This window comes from Heliconius melpomene, chromosome 11 (assembly GCF_056956725.1).
Source record: "Heliconius melpomene rosina isolate 202511_hmr_F chromosome 11, ASM5695672v1, whole genome shotgun sequence".
In the NCBI taxonomy this organism is placed as follows: domain Eukaryota; kingdom Metazoa; phylum Arthropoda; class Insecta; order Lepidoptera; family Nymphalidae; genus Heliconius; species Heliconius melpomene.
Window position 1 is genome coordinate 4,725,482 of NC_140399.1, and position 13,046 is coordinate 4,738,527.

The 13,046-nt window shown below is 32.7% G+C and overlaps 2 protein-coding genes across 2 annotated transcripts; one reads left to right on the forward strand and one right to left on the reverse strand.

Moving 5' to 3' along the window:
• The first annotated feature begins 87 nt into the window (after window positions 1–87).
• Window positions 88–7,320, forward strand: LOC146534498 (glutamate--cysteine ligase-like). The gene is made up of 8 exons (XM_085193629.1): window positions 88–584; window positions 1,885–1,996; window positions 2,492–2,675; window positions 2,764–2,936; window positions 3,021–3,220; window positions 3,651–3,847; window positions 4,706–4,877; window positions 4,967–7,320. The coding sequence occupies exons 1-8, from the start codon at window positions 333–335 to the stop codon at window positions 5,675–5,677; spliced, it is 2,001 nt and encodes a 666-aa protein (XP_085049755.1). The 5' UTR covers window positions 88–332; the 3' UTR covers window positions 5,678–7,320.
• LOC146534499 (beta-catenin-like protein 1) lies at window positions 7,309–12,953 on the reverse strand. The gene is made up of 13 exons (XM_085193636.1): window positions 12,724–12,953; window positions 12,449–12,655; window positions 11,934–12,080; window positions 11,166–11,297; window positions 10,935–11,094; window positions 10,749–10,840; window positions 10,543–10,674; window positions 9,860–10,008; window positions 9,610–9,785; window positions 9,277–9,443; window positions 9,072–9,167; window positions 8,733–8,829; window positions 7,309–7,449 (listed from the first exon to the last, which is right to left on the reverse strand). The coding sequence occupies exons 1-13, from the start codon at window positions 12,751–12,753 to the stop codon at window positions 7,361–7,363; spliced, it is 1,674 nt and encodes a 557-aa protein (XP_085049762.1). The 5' UTR covers window positions 12,754–12,953; the 3' UTR covers window positions 7,309–7,360.
• Window positions 12,954–13,046: the final 93 nt, after the last annotated feature.

A 13,046-nucleotide genomic window follows, 5' to 3' on the forward strand; every position in this document is an offset into this window, starting at 1 on the left:
TATTTTCTTTATAAAAGTACTTATATTATTTTTAATGAATTCTTTTATTTTACTGTTTTCTTCTGTTTTATTAAGTTCCATATTATGATTTTTGCTTTCCTGAGGTTGGCAGCACTGGATGTGACTGATTTGATAAGTCACTGTGACAGAGAATTGTTGTCTTTTGCGGTGTTTGTGTATTTACCGAGATATTTATTTTAAGTGACACTCCAAGCTGACATAATTCATATTTTTATCTTCATAAAAACTACTCAATAAATGAATGATATTTAATAGTGTCCAAATCTACGTGTACATGTTAATATAGATGTACTAAAAACCTTAAGCAACTTATGAACTTTTGTTTTTTTCTTAGACGATTTTGTTACACAATTAGATTTCCAAAAAGTAATTTAACGACACTCTTCTCGTATCAGTATATCAGAGTGGTGCAAATGGGATTACTAACAGAAGGAAGCCCACTTTCATGGAATGAAACTAAGGCATTGGCTGAACACGTGCGACAGCACGGAGTCGAACAATTTATCAATCTTTATAGTAAATTACGAGATCGTACAGGCGACGTTCTCAAATGGGGTGATGAGGTAAGAATTTGTGGTTGAATAATTTAACTAAAATGTTTCTTTACTAATCATTTTATATTCTAGTGATGATAATATATATATTTATTTTATACTAGTGGACGCGCGCAGCTTCGCATGCTCATTTTCGCCTTTAGTGGTGAATACTAAAAAACCACGGAATCGTGTTCAATAAAATATTTTAAAGAGTGTGAATTTCAAATTTTATAAAAATTGATGTTGATTTAAAAAAAAACATATAAGCTTTCAACACCTATTTCATCCCTTTAGAGTTAAAACTTTTCAAAATCCCTTCTTAGTGGATGCCCTAATTACGAAAATAAACATCTGTCCAAGCTTTACGTTTCTACCATCAGCAGTTCAGGCTGTGCGTGTGTCTTACCTCAGTCAGTGAGAACATGTCCTTTTTTATATATAGATGATGATTTTATAATTAAACATGTAAAGTTTGTTCAACAGTGTAACCACAACAAACTATGTAGTAGGTATCTTTTGGTACCTTTATGTATACCAATGTGCTAGTGGTTTATTTTTATATTGAGTGTGAAGTATTTATAGCTAGTATTTGAAAATATCTTTTAGTATACAAAACATTTTGTTTAGTGACTAACTTTCTTTCATAGTTATAAATTAAAGAAAATTATAAATTTACAATAATTATTTTAGCAATATTCAAATTGCATATTGTTAAATGATTACAAACCTATTTTTGTAGCAAATTTTATAAGCACATTATATTAATATATATAAGTTAATAGTCCTTAGGAATCAGTAATTGATAAGACATTATTGTAAGTACACTGTTATTGAAATAACATATTATAGTAGCTATAGTCGTAGCATTTGGGCTTGAGATAAAATGTAAACAAAGAAAAAATAAAAAATTCACAAACCTTCAATTTACTTTTTTATTTATATTTATATAAATTTAATTTATTTATTTTATTATTCGTTTTTTTTAATTTATTTATAGAGGCCAGTTGTGGCACAGGGCAAATTATAATTATAGTGAAATTTAAAATAAAAAAAATTTTTTACTCTATAATTTATTAGTATTTAATGTGTTTTAAGTTTGAGAATAAGTTGCTTTGGTTTTGCATTTGAGTGTTATTTCATTATTAAATGAACAAATTATTATTAAAAGTTAAGACAATAGTTCTACACACATTGTAAAATACTATAATATTAGTTACAGTGCTGTTAGCATATTAAATCCATAGTTTTTATTTATAAAATATGTTAAATAAAATTAGTATAAAAGTCCCCTTTTTCTGGTTTGTTTATTTTTTTTAAATTATTTTAGGTGGAGTATATAATAGTGAAGTTTGATGATAAAAATCAACGTGCTACTGTTAGCCTAAGAGCAAATGAACTTCTTCCTATTCTGCAAGAAAAAGAACATGCTGATCCACAAAGTACGCTTAGACTATTTAAAATTCAATAATAATTATACTTCATATATAATGTTGAAGCTAAAATATATGTGTAATTGAAAAGTTAAATTGTTTTCTTAAATGTTTCATAAAATTGTGAACGAGTATGTAACTGTGACAAATATGTATATTATCTACAATATTTAAATACAATAAAGGGGGCCAGTTGAGGCGCAGGGGCACAAAGTGTGACTGTAACATCGACTGGTTGTGTATTCAATACCCTCGCTTGATGGAACTTAAGGAAATCAAATTATTATTTAAATTTATATTTGCATTTCTTCGCTTTGGTGTCGAGGCAAAGCGCGGCGTTCAGTTCCACCACTCAACACGCACTGCCTCCAGAATTCGGCGAAAAGTGGGGAACAGAGTATTTTGTGATAAAAAAATAAATACAACAAATAAACATATGTATAAATATACTAATTATAAATGAAGTAACTGAGTTTTTCCATAAACATTCATATAAATTTGTAGATGTAAAATCTTTGTGGAGGCCTGAATATGGTGCTTACATGGTTGAAGGTACCCCAGGTAAACCTTATGGTGGTCTCCTAGCACACTTCAACATTGTGGAGGCTAATATGAGATATCGCAGAGCTGAAGCTAGCAAACTGTTAAAGGAGGGCGAAGTTCTAATGAGTATTACAAATTTTCCTCGGTTTGTATGATATTAAAAATTTCAAGTTTAACTTTTGTAACTTAACTTTTAAGTTTTATTTATGGTATAATTTTTTTTCAAATCCCAGGCTAGGATGTCCAAACTTTACGAGTCCCCCATTTCGTTCAACCCCAGATAAAGGAGTGACAAGATCGCTTTTCTTCCCGGATGAGGGAATATTTCCTGGTCACCCTCGCTTTAAGACATTAACATCTAATCTACGCGAGAGAAGAGGAGAAAAACCAGAAATTAATGTTCCAAGTAAGCAAATTTAAATGAAATCATACTTTTCATTCTGTAATCATTTATAAATTTTAAATTATAAGGTGTTAATATTCTATTTAGTTTATCGCGATGTAAACACAAAAATTCCGGTGGACGATTCTTCTGAGTTGGAGCCAACGGCAGCTCAGCCTGACTGCGTTTACATGGATGCAATGGGTCTCGGGATGGGCTGTTGCTGTTTACAGTTGACATTCCAGGCTTGTTGCATATCTGAAGCACGCACTCTTTACGACCAGCTGGCGCCACTATGCCCGATTATGGTGAGTCTCTTCAAGTGAATAAATTCCCAAATGTCAGGTGGTGAAATCGCAATTGGATGTCTCAGTTGTGAATGTGGCGCTGTTCACATTACATTTGTCAGAAGTTGGTTAATGTGGTTATTGACATCTCAAAATAATATTAAAAATCGTTATCATCACTTCTCATTTCTATTATAAGGTTCTGGATTTTTCCCAAACCCTTCAACCAAAAATGTTTTCTAACCTTAGCTGTCTTTATTAATTTACTATAAACATTGTCGACGGCCATTATATCTACACAGTCGCATCACGTTGCGTGTAAAAAGTTCGCACCAGCTACTACCTGGGTCGTTAACCGATTATTAACTAAATCCATGATTAGAGGCTAGGTGCCTATATATCACATCCCATTAATATACGCCACCTGACAAGTGGGAGTGCGTGTCCGCAGCTGGCGCTGTCAGCTGCGGCACCGATCTTCCGCGGCTTCCTCACCGACGTGGACTGTCGCTGGAACGTGATCTCCGCGTCGGTGGACTGCCGTACGCGCGAGGAGCGTGGCCTCGACCCGCTCGCACACGACAAGTTCCGCATCCCCAAGTCGCGCTACGACTCCATCGACTCCTACCTGTCGCCCGAGCATGAAAAGTAAGTAATATATGTACTCCTATATCATTTTGTTGTTTATTCCTTTTAAATTTGTTATGATTTATTAATTACAATCGAAATTGGGGGAAGGTTACTAAAATGGAAAACGGATGGCTAAAGGACATAAGGAGTATAGACTAATTGATGACAGGGCTCTCCACTTTTCGCCGAATTCTGGATGCATTGCGTGCTAAGTGACGGAACTCAATGTCTCGTTTTGCTTTGTTACCAGAGCTAGATAATGAAAATATTAAATATTTAATTTCCTCGAGTGGAAATCTAACCCACAACCTGACGCGTTTACGTAGCGTAGTAGCACGCTTGTGCTTTTGCGCCACGACTGGTCCTTTAATAGTAGCATTAACAGCAACGCGCGTAGTTTCTTGTAAAAGTTTTTGTCATCGTATTGATTCTTGTGATTTGGTTAAATAAAAAATGTATTGTTTATACACAACATGTACCTACTTATTATAACGACAGAAATTTATGCAGATTTAAGTAAACCTAACTTAATTCAAATAAAGCTGAGTCATTGTTACAATATGTTTTAGTCGATAACTAACCATAAGTTTATAATTTATTGCAAACATATTACTTTTACGTACTTCGTTCTATAATGAGTAGGTACTCGGAAAATCTGGTTGTTATCGTGTTCGATACTTAGACAATCACAATTAATGTTGTGGCTTACGTAGTAGATATAGACACACAATCGTTGTTGTGGCTTAGCTTCGATCTCTATTGTTTATTTTTCATGGCTTTGCCAATTTAAAGTAAATTGTGCTTCACAGGGAAACCTAAAACTTATATAATAACGAAGTTAACATAACAAAAGTTTTGATTATATTATATTTACAGGTACAATGACATTCCTATATTGCACGACCCGAAAATATATAGACGTTTACGGGAGGGTGGTATTGATCATCCGCTGGCATTGCATGTCTCACATCTCTTTATACGTGACACTGTTTCACTCTTCTCGGAGAAAGTGCATCAAGACGACAAAAATGACACGGACCATTTTGAGGTACACATGTTAAATATTTACTAATACACAATTATTAATACATTATAAAATATCTGTGACCTTATTTGTTTCATTTTGGGTGACTGCAGAACATTCAGTCGACAAACTGGCAGACGATGCGTTTCAAGCCGCCGCCGCCCAACTCTAGCATCGGCTGGCGCGTGGAGTTCCGGCCATGCGAGGCGCAGCTCACGGACTTCGAGAACGCCGCCTACGTGTGCTTCGTGGTGCTGCTCACGCGGGTGATTCTCTCGTACAAGCTCAACTTCGTGCTGCCTATCAGCAAGGTGGACGAGAACATGCAGCGCGCGCAGCGGCGCGGCGCCTGTACGCAGCAGCGCTTCTGGTGGCGGCGCGACGTGGGGGCGCCCGGCACGCCGCACGCGACTCACGCGCAGGGGGAGGAGTACCTCGAGCTGACCGCGCACGAGATCGTGAGCGGCAAGGAGGGTGTGTTCCCGGGCCTCATTCCGCTGATCGAGTCCTACCTTTCGGGCATGGACGTGGACGCGGACACGCACTGCACCGTGCAACAGTACCTCAAGCTCATCCAGCGCCGCGCCGCCGGCGAGATCGCCACCATGGCCACGTGGATGCGCGAGTTTGTGGCCGCGCACCCTGACTACCAGCGCGACTCGGTGGTCTCGGAGCGCGTCGCCTACGACCTGCTGCGCGCGGCGCACAGCGTGCAGACGGGCGCCGTGCCTGCGCCGCGCCTGCTCGGCGCCAGCTCTGTGTCCAAGACCCACGACGACATTCCCGAGGCCTTCCGCCGCATGATGAACAAGGACTGCTCTTAACGCCAGTAGTGCCTTATGCTGCTGATACACTTGACTTATAATTTTATATTGCTTTTAAACCATTCCATTACTGGTATAAATGTGTATGAAAATTATGAAACATATACTACAAGTAAATGTTTATAGATTTTATTACCAGAATATTTTGTATATGATGCTGTTATGAACAGTTAATGAAATTCACATGTGTATTTTAAATGCTGTTATGTAATCATCTAAATTAGTTTGTTTCAGAATGGTATTCCACTTGAAGTATCTTACTAGGAGATAAAGAAAAGTTATTATGATATAAGAGGCTCACATTAATATTTTTTGGAAACATTCCTCGTCCAATTTTAATATTTACATGTTCAGTATTTAAAGAAACTACTACTGTTGTCATAGAGGCCATATATTTAATTGACTTAAAGCTCGATGTTCCTATATATTTGTAAAAAAAAATTAAAAGGTAAAAAATTTATTAGTTGTATTCCATTTTAATTTTGCTAGTTGTACCAAATTTATATACAACATTTAGTATCAATTTACACTTTTGTTAGGAAACATCTATTATCTTTAATGATCAGTGATTTCTGTATATTTTCCATTATCGAAATATTTGACGAGCAGTATATAATATAATGTTTCTTGCATGTACTTAAATACAACATAACTACAAGGAAATTAGACACAAGAATAACTCATCATATATACTTGATATATTATCTAACAGAAAGAAATTCACTAATTAAATCAATTCAACCTTAAAAAATTAAAATTTAATTTTTGATCGTTATTTTAATAAGGAAACCATGGCAATAGTTGAAGTACGGAAGGGCACGGTATTCAAATTATATACTCAAGATAAACCAGAACTTTTTATTATGGGAAATTCGTAGAACATGTAGGGTTTGGTATATTATCTTAATTTTGATACTCGCTTGTAACGTTATAATAGGAGTATCGTATTAAAAGCATATATAACTGATTTGATGCAAAAATTACGTAATTCCACATTTTTAATAAAATTCCAGGAGTATGCATGTTTTAAAAAATGCATTTACGTTATTCTTTCACCAAATGAGCAAAATAATATATATATATCCGCCGTTATATGGATAAATAAATGGTATATAATGTGGCTGTAATTTGTTGCAACAGGACAGGACTAAAGAATTGATAATATACACGTATATACTATTTTTTGACTTTTAAAATATGATTTATCTGATCTGTTTAAATGTGATCTATTTTATACGTATTTTTGTTCAATTTATTTAATTAAAATTTTATTTATTATTTAGTATTGAGTCTCAGAAATTTGACACCCAATTAATCTCTGAACCGGGTAGAACCGGGTGAATAAAAAAATACTAAACAATATATTAAACTTAATTATCATTATTATTTTATAATGTGATAAGCTTTGCATTAAAAAATACTTAATTATATTTTTAAAGTAAATATTCCTTAGTATTTTTTATTTTATAAAATTAAGGTGATGAATAGTATTATTTTAAAGATTGGTTTTTATGCAATTTAGTATTATATACGCCAATTTAATGTTTAATTTTTGCACGTTACTCTAATATGTTAGTAATTTTTTTATTGTTACTTAGCACTTTAGTAATTATGCACCATAAATAAAAATATTTTAATGTTTACATACGTCATTTATTTCATGGAAATGTTCTTATATTTATGTTAAAATTTGTCAACAAGTTGCAATATATGCTGTTGTTCTTGTTGACGCCATTCGTCACTGCCAGCATCGCCTAAATTACCCGCATATTCTATAAAAAACAAAAATAAAGAATGAGAATTTGAGGATTGATTACAAAGTATTATTTATAATTTTTCTCGCTGTGGCCAAAGGCAAAGTGTGCTACAATATCGACTGGTTGTGGGTTCGAGTCCCACTCAAGGAAAGGAAATATTTATTCTGGTGTCAAGGCAAAGCACGGCGTTGAGTTCCCCGATCAACACGCAATGCTTCCAGAATTTTGTATATAGCAGGTGTCGCACAGTTGCACATTGGTGCCCCTGCCCTGTGCCTGCGACTGGCCTACAGAAATATATTTCTTTTGTATAAATTTAGTAAATTAAATAAATAAATTTATTTAAAAATTAGTTAAAGAGGCCAGTCCTGGCGCAAGGGCACAAATGTGCGACCGTAAATGCGATAGATTATGGGGTTAATTCTCACTCGAGGAAATTAAACATTAATATTTTCATGTTATGTCACAACTGAGTGAGACTGAGTCTTAACAGTAGGTTCCCAGCGTCCCTTTGCCTGTAATCCTATATGAAAATAAACCAAAAAAATAACTACTATTTACTTAAAAGTAAAATTATACTTTAACTAATTGTAGTTACAGTACAATAAAATCCTAGTAAAACTTGATTGAGTTTACCCAAGGCAAGAGTAATAAATTAAACAATAATACATAAAAAATATTAGTTTTCATTACAGATGCACTCAATGTATGTATATACATAATATATGTGTGTATATATATATACATACTATATTTCTTTGTTTAAAGAACTAAACATATCACATACTCTTCCTCCCAGCAATTAATCCCGGCTTTTGTCAGGGGGGCTTTTACTGTCACATACTGTTTATTGTTTATTTTTTCTTTTTATTAAAATTAGGGATGTTATGGATATAAAATTTCATCACTCGGCTTTAGATATGGTTAAGGACGTAAAATTATTTAAGAATATTCATTTCGGATAACTTGGAATATTAGATTTAGAATAGGAAAATATTTTTTTAAAGATTCTGTTATCGACGTTTCATCATTGTTTCCGAGTTTCTGATATTCGTTATTTATATTTTTCTAGCAACAAAAGTTATTTGCACTTATCGATACTTCGTACTAAGTATGTCATCTCAGCTAAGCAAAAACCTCTCAACAAGTCTAATTTAAGAGTTCGGTCATATCCAAATTAATTCGAAACTTTTATACATTGTATTTTTTTTTATTTAACTGATAATTTAGATTATGGTTATGGAGTTCTATATTAACCCCTAAAACTAATTAATGAATTATATTATCCTAAGACTTGCCTCTCATGACGTGTCGTATAATCTTTAGTGAACCACCTCTAAGCGACAAAACGCGTTGCACGCGCTGTTTGACAGTGGGCGGGCCCGCAGTGCATACCTAAATGTAAAACATATTATCGTAATTATTACTGTAACTTTTAAACAATATTATTGGCCTATTACACCTTACATATTATAATAATGTATAGTATTAGATAATAAAATAAAAAAAATTGGACACTGCTAATTACTTTGGAAACAATATATATATTTCTGTGTTTGTATCTAAAGAATTAATTTATAGACATAAAAATAGATACACTTGATATAAACAACAGTCACAGAAGAATGTATGCATACCTCTAATATAATCCTATCAATGAGTTGTAATGTGAATAAACCACCAGACAATCTCTTTAAGTATTGGGCCTCATCATCCAAGTCTTCAGCTTCTTGCTGGAATTTTAAGTTCAATATAAAAAAATATACACATACACAATGTGTTATGTGTTTAATGTTTTTAACTTATTTATAAATTTGTTTATATTAAAAGTAAAGAATTTACCTCCATTACTTTTTCAGTTCGATCAACTTTATCCATATATTTAAAATGCAACTCTAATAACCTATCCACTTTTTCTAGATCATTCTCTGTAAATTTCGCCAAGAGCCTCTGTCTCTGACTTCCTTGACAGTTACGTAACATTGATGCAATAATCGATACAACATGTTCTGCCAAAATAAAATTATTCGTTTTAATTTCGTATACATTATAAATATGTTGAGTACAAACACAAACTTCAGTTAAAAAAGTTAGAAAAAAATGATATTTTTGGCATATTAAATATTCAAATAGAATTGATTGTATGTATGTATCTCATATAAAAAATACCCAAACCTTCGTGTTGGTCAACCGTCAAAATTCTTTTCCGTTTAGGTGTTTTCATGAAGAGCGGAAATACTGTACGTAGACCTAAAATGTCTACAAATTTGTTACAGTTATCTTTACCATCGGGTCCCGCAAGAGCATGGTCTAGAACTTTTAATGATCCATTTCGTGACATTTTCTTTTCTCTAGAAAGAAATCGACATTTTATGTATAAAATTAATAAGTAATCAATCAATTTGTTTGATAAATTTATACCTACCTAAGCATAAGGTTCATAAGCTGTAAGCCTTCTCCTCTCAAAAATCGATCTCGATTAGAAGGCTCCATTAAGGCACAGCACAAAGAGTCAAACATGTTTTCCATGGCCTCTTGCTCCTCTGCACCACTGGGATCGTGACGTTTATAAAACTAAAATTAATAAATAGAATCTTTATCTTTTTTTTATTACAATCTTATGTTTATTACAATAAAATCATGTCAAAATAGACTAGAAATGGAGGCTAGTTGTGACGCAGGGACACTAGGTGTGACTGTAAACCCGACTGGTTGTGGGTTCCCCACTAGAGGAGACGAGTATTAGTTCAAATTTATATTTCAATTTCTTTACTCTGGTAATACCCTGAAGTGTGCGGGATAAGCTGAAAAAAAATCATACTGAAGAGAAGACATTTTGATAGACTTGAACACCATCTGAATCACAATGACTGCGGTGGTGTGATGATTTAAGCTTTGGTAAAATAAAGCAACATTGAGTTTCACCACTACCATGTAATGTCTTGAACTTGGGCGACCGTAAATAAGACCGTAATTGAAAAAATAAATAAATCAACTTCACTCAGTATCCCGGAACCGGCGGGTTAGGTAGAGGGAACCTAGTGTTAAGATACTCCGTTCCTCACTTTCCACCTGTATTGATTGCATGAAAAATATACTATAACATACAGCTAACTGTTGAAGCAGGACATCAATACCATCAAGTTCACCAAGAAATTTCCTATTCTCTGGAGTGATTTGCAGCAATATTGATAAAATTTCTGTTGCATACAATTTGTTGCCATCAAATGGAACTTTCATCTAAAAATAAAAATATGTAAGTGACATTTGTATTCAAGTATAAATAAATTACAAATAATAATATCAACACTTACTTTTAATCTTTTTAATATCCACTGAATGAAGCCCTGTTTAGCTACTTCAACACATAATTCTGGTCTAAATTCTGTTATATTTTCAATAATACCTTAAATTTAAAGTAATGTTATAAAGATTTCAATATTATAAAGGTATTAGTAACTTTATACACATTTATTAATTTTAATTTACTAATTTCATACCTAATGTATTATGGACAGCATCTCTTTCATCTGATACTTGTTCGTCTAAACGAGTCAAGTTATGTAAAAGTAATGAAGCACATTCTGCTTCTGCCAAAGCATTAATCAATTCCTCTGCACCTTCTTCACTTTCATGTAATATATCCACATCAGTTAACTCCTAAAATATGCTTTTAGTGTAACAAAATATTCAACTTTAATTATATTTTTAATAAAAAAAATAATATTTACTTGTAAAAGGTTCACAACTTTAGTAGATACATCAGTATTGTCATGCGAAAGTAGCTCCAGTATAGAATTAATACATTTTAGGTCTACCAATAAAGGGTACTGGTCGGGAACTGTTGCCACTGCACTCAAATCCTAGAAAAGGTTATCATTTTTTAAATATTGTATATATTTTTAGTTTTATGCTTTATCTTGCAAGGGCTTTGAAAAAAGTAATAATTTTATTCTTAAAAAATACTGTTGTATAAAATATATAACTATTATTTATCACTTCATATTATAATTTATTTAAATAAACAATTTACACCATAACATGTATACCATATATAAATGTTAATCTTACTTTTAATAATAATTATATATTACTGTGTTGTGTAGTTGTAATGTTCACATAAAATTTTATTTCCTTGCCATAATTATGATTTAAAGTATGTATTTAAAAATATTCATACAATAGATCATTAGAAAGCAGTAAAAAATTATATCTTATAGTTTGGCTAATTGATAGGATTATAGCATTTCCAGTGGCACCTTACACATCAAGCTGAGTAGATTTAAATCTAACATAGGGTGGCCAATTTCAGAGGGAAAATATATTTTCCTATTGTAGAGGTAAGTGTGGCGACAGCTTATACATTTAACATGTATAAATACTATTGTATGTTTCTAAATAGGGTCTACTTACTTATAGTGAAGGGAACACTTCATAATGTGGCTAAACTAAATTATAAGAATGTATAAAAAGAAAAATATGTATGTACTTGTACATACCTGTAATGCTTCAAATAAATCAATTTCACTTTCCATGAATTTTTCTGGTTGATCTGGAAATTTTATTCTCATTTCTCTATTTTTTAATGCTTTCTTTTCAAAATTGAGCACCAATTTTTTAACTGCAGTATCATCTAAAATTTCTCCCTTTAAAGATATAACAAAATTGCATAAGTATTTAAATAAACTAGAAGTTAGGATAAAATAGAAATAAGACATAAATAAAAATTAAATCTAATCAGCTTCACACTGTATCCAACACACAAGCACGCAGCGTAGGCAGAGGGAATCTGTTTGCCACTTTTGTATCGAATTCCGTGTCGAGTGCCGGAATTCAACACCATGCTTCGCTTGGACACCAGAGCCAGAACCAAAAATATAGATTTAAATGGATCAAACCCACAATTTATCACATTTACAGTCACACTGTATGCCCCTGCGCCATGACTGGCTTCTATTATATTAGATTATAAAAGATATATAATCTTAAATCATCACCAGGAATATAAATATACCTCAGTTGCTTCAGTTTCTACAAATTTAAGTATATCTTCTCTTTCTTTATCTGATATCGCTGGTTCTTTAGGCAGAGAAATAATTGTAGACTGAGACATTCGCTCTCTAGCAGCTTTATTCAATCGGCGCATTTTGGAAGAACGACTATTATCATCGTCAGAGTCTTCTAACTCGTCCTCATTGGGGCGTTTTGGAGTAGGTTCAGGCTAAAGTAAAAATTAAATTTGTTACTTTGTTAACTTACAATACTATGAGTTTACATAAAAATATTTACTTTAAAAGATAGTAATTCTCCAACATCCATTTTGGTTAAGACTAGTTAGTTAATACTAGACTAGTTAAGTTTTATAAGTACTGAAAAATTTTAATGTCTCGTTATGTGATAATAATTTTATGGTAAATTCATAATCCTATAAAATTGCTAAATATCTTAAATTATATAAAAGATAAACTTTGACTCTTAAATTATATAAAAGAACACATTTGTTCAATAATAACTAATAACGCCGTGCTAATTTGACAATCAAAACTGATCAAAACATTGACATTCTAAATTTATATGTCAAGCAAGTGACATTATCTTTTTTTATCTGTAAA

Bases quoted from the DNA above. Each gene is read 5' to 3' on its own strand.
- LOC146534498 (XM_085193629.1), top strand. From the start codon at position 333: ATGAACTTTTGTTTTTTTCTTAGACGATTTTGTTACACAATTAGATTT. The intron at 3,848-4,705 runs GTAAGTAATATA...TTATATTTACAG, and splicing joins CTGTCGCCCGAGCATGAAAA to GTACAATGACATTCCTATAT. The intron at 4,878-4,966 runs GTACACATGTTA...GGGTGACTGCAG, and splicing joins ATGACACGGACCATTTTGAG to AACATTCAGTCGACAAACTG.
- LOC146534499 (XM_085193636.1), bottom strand. From the start codon at position 12,753: ATGGATGTTGGAGAATTACTATCTTTTAAA. The intron at 12,081-12,448 runs GTATATTTATAT...ATATCTTTAAAG, and splicing joins TAGAAACTGAAGCAACTGAG to GGAGAAATTTTAGATGATAC. The intron at 10,675-10,748 runs GTAAGTGTTGAT...TTTTATTTTTAG, and splicing joins GGATATTAAAAAGATTAAAA to ATGAAAGTTCCATTTGATGG.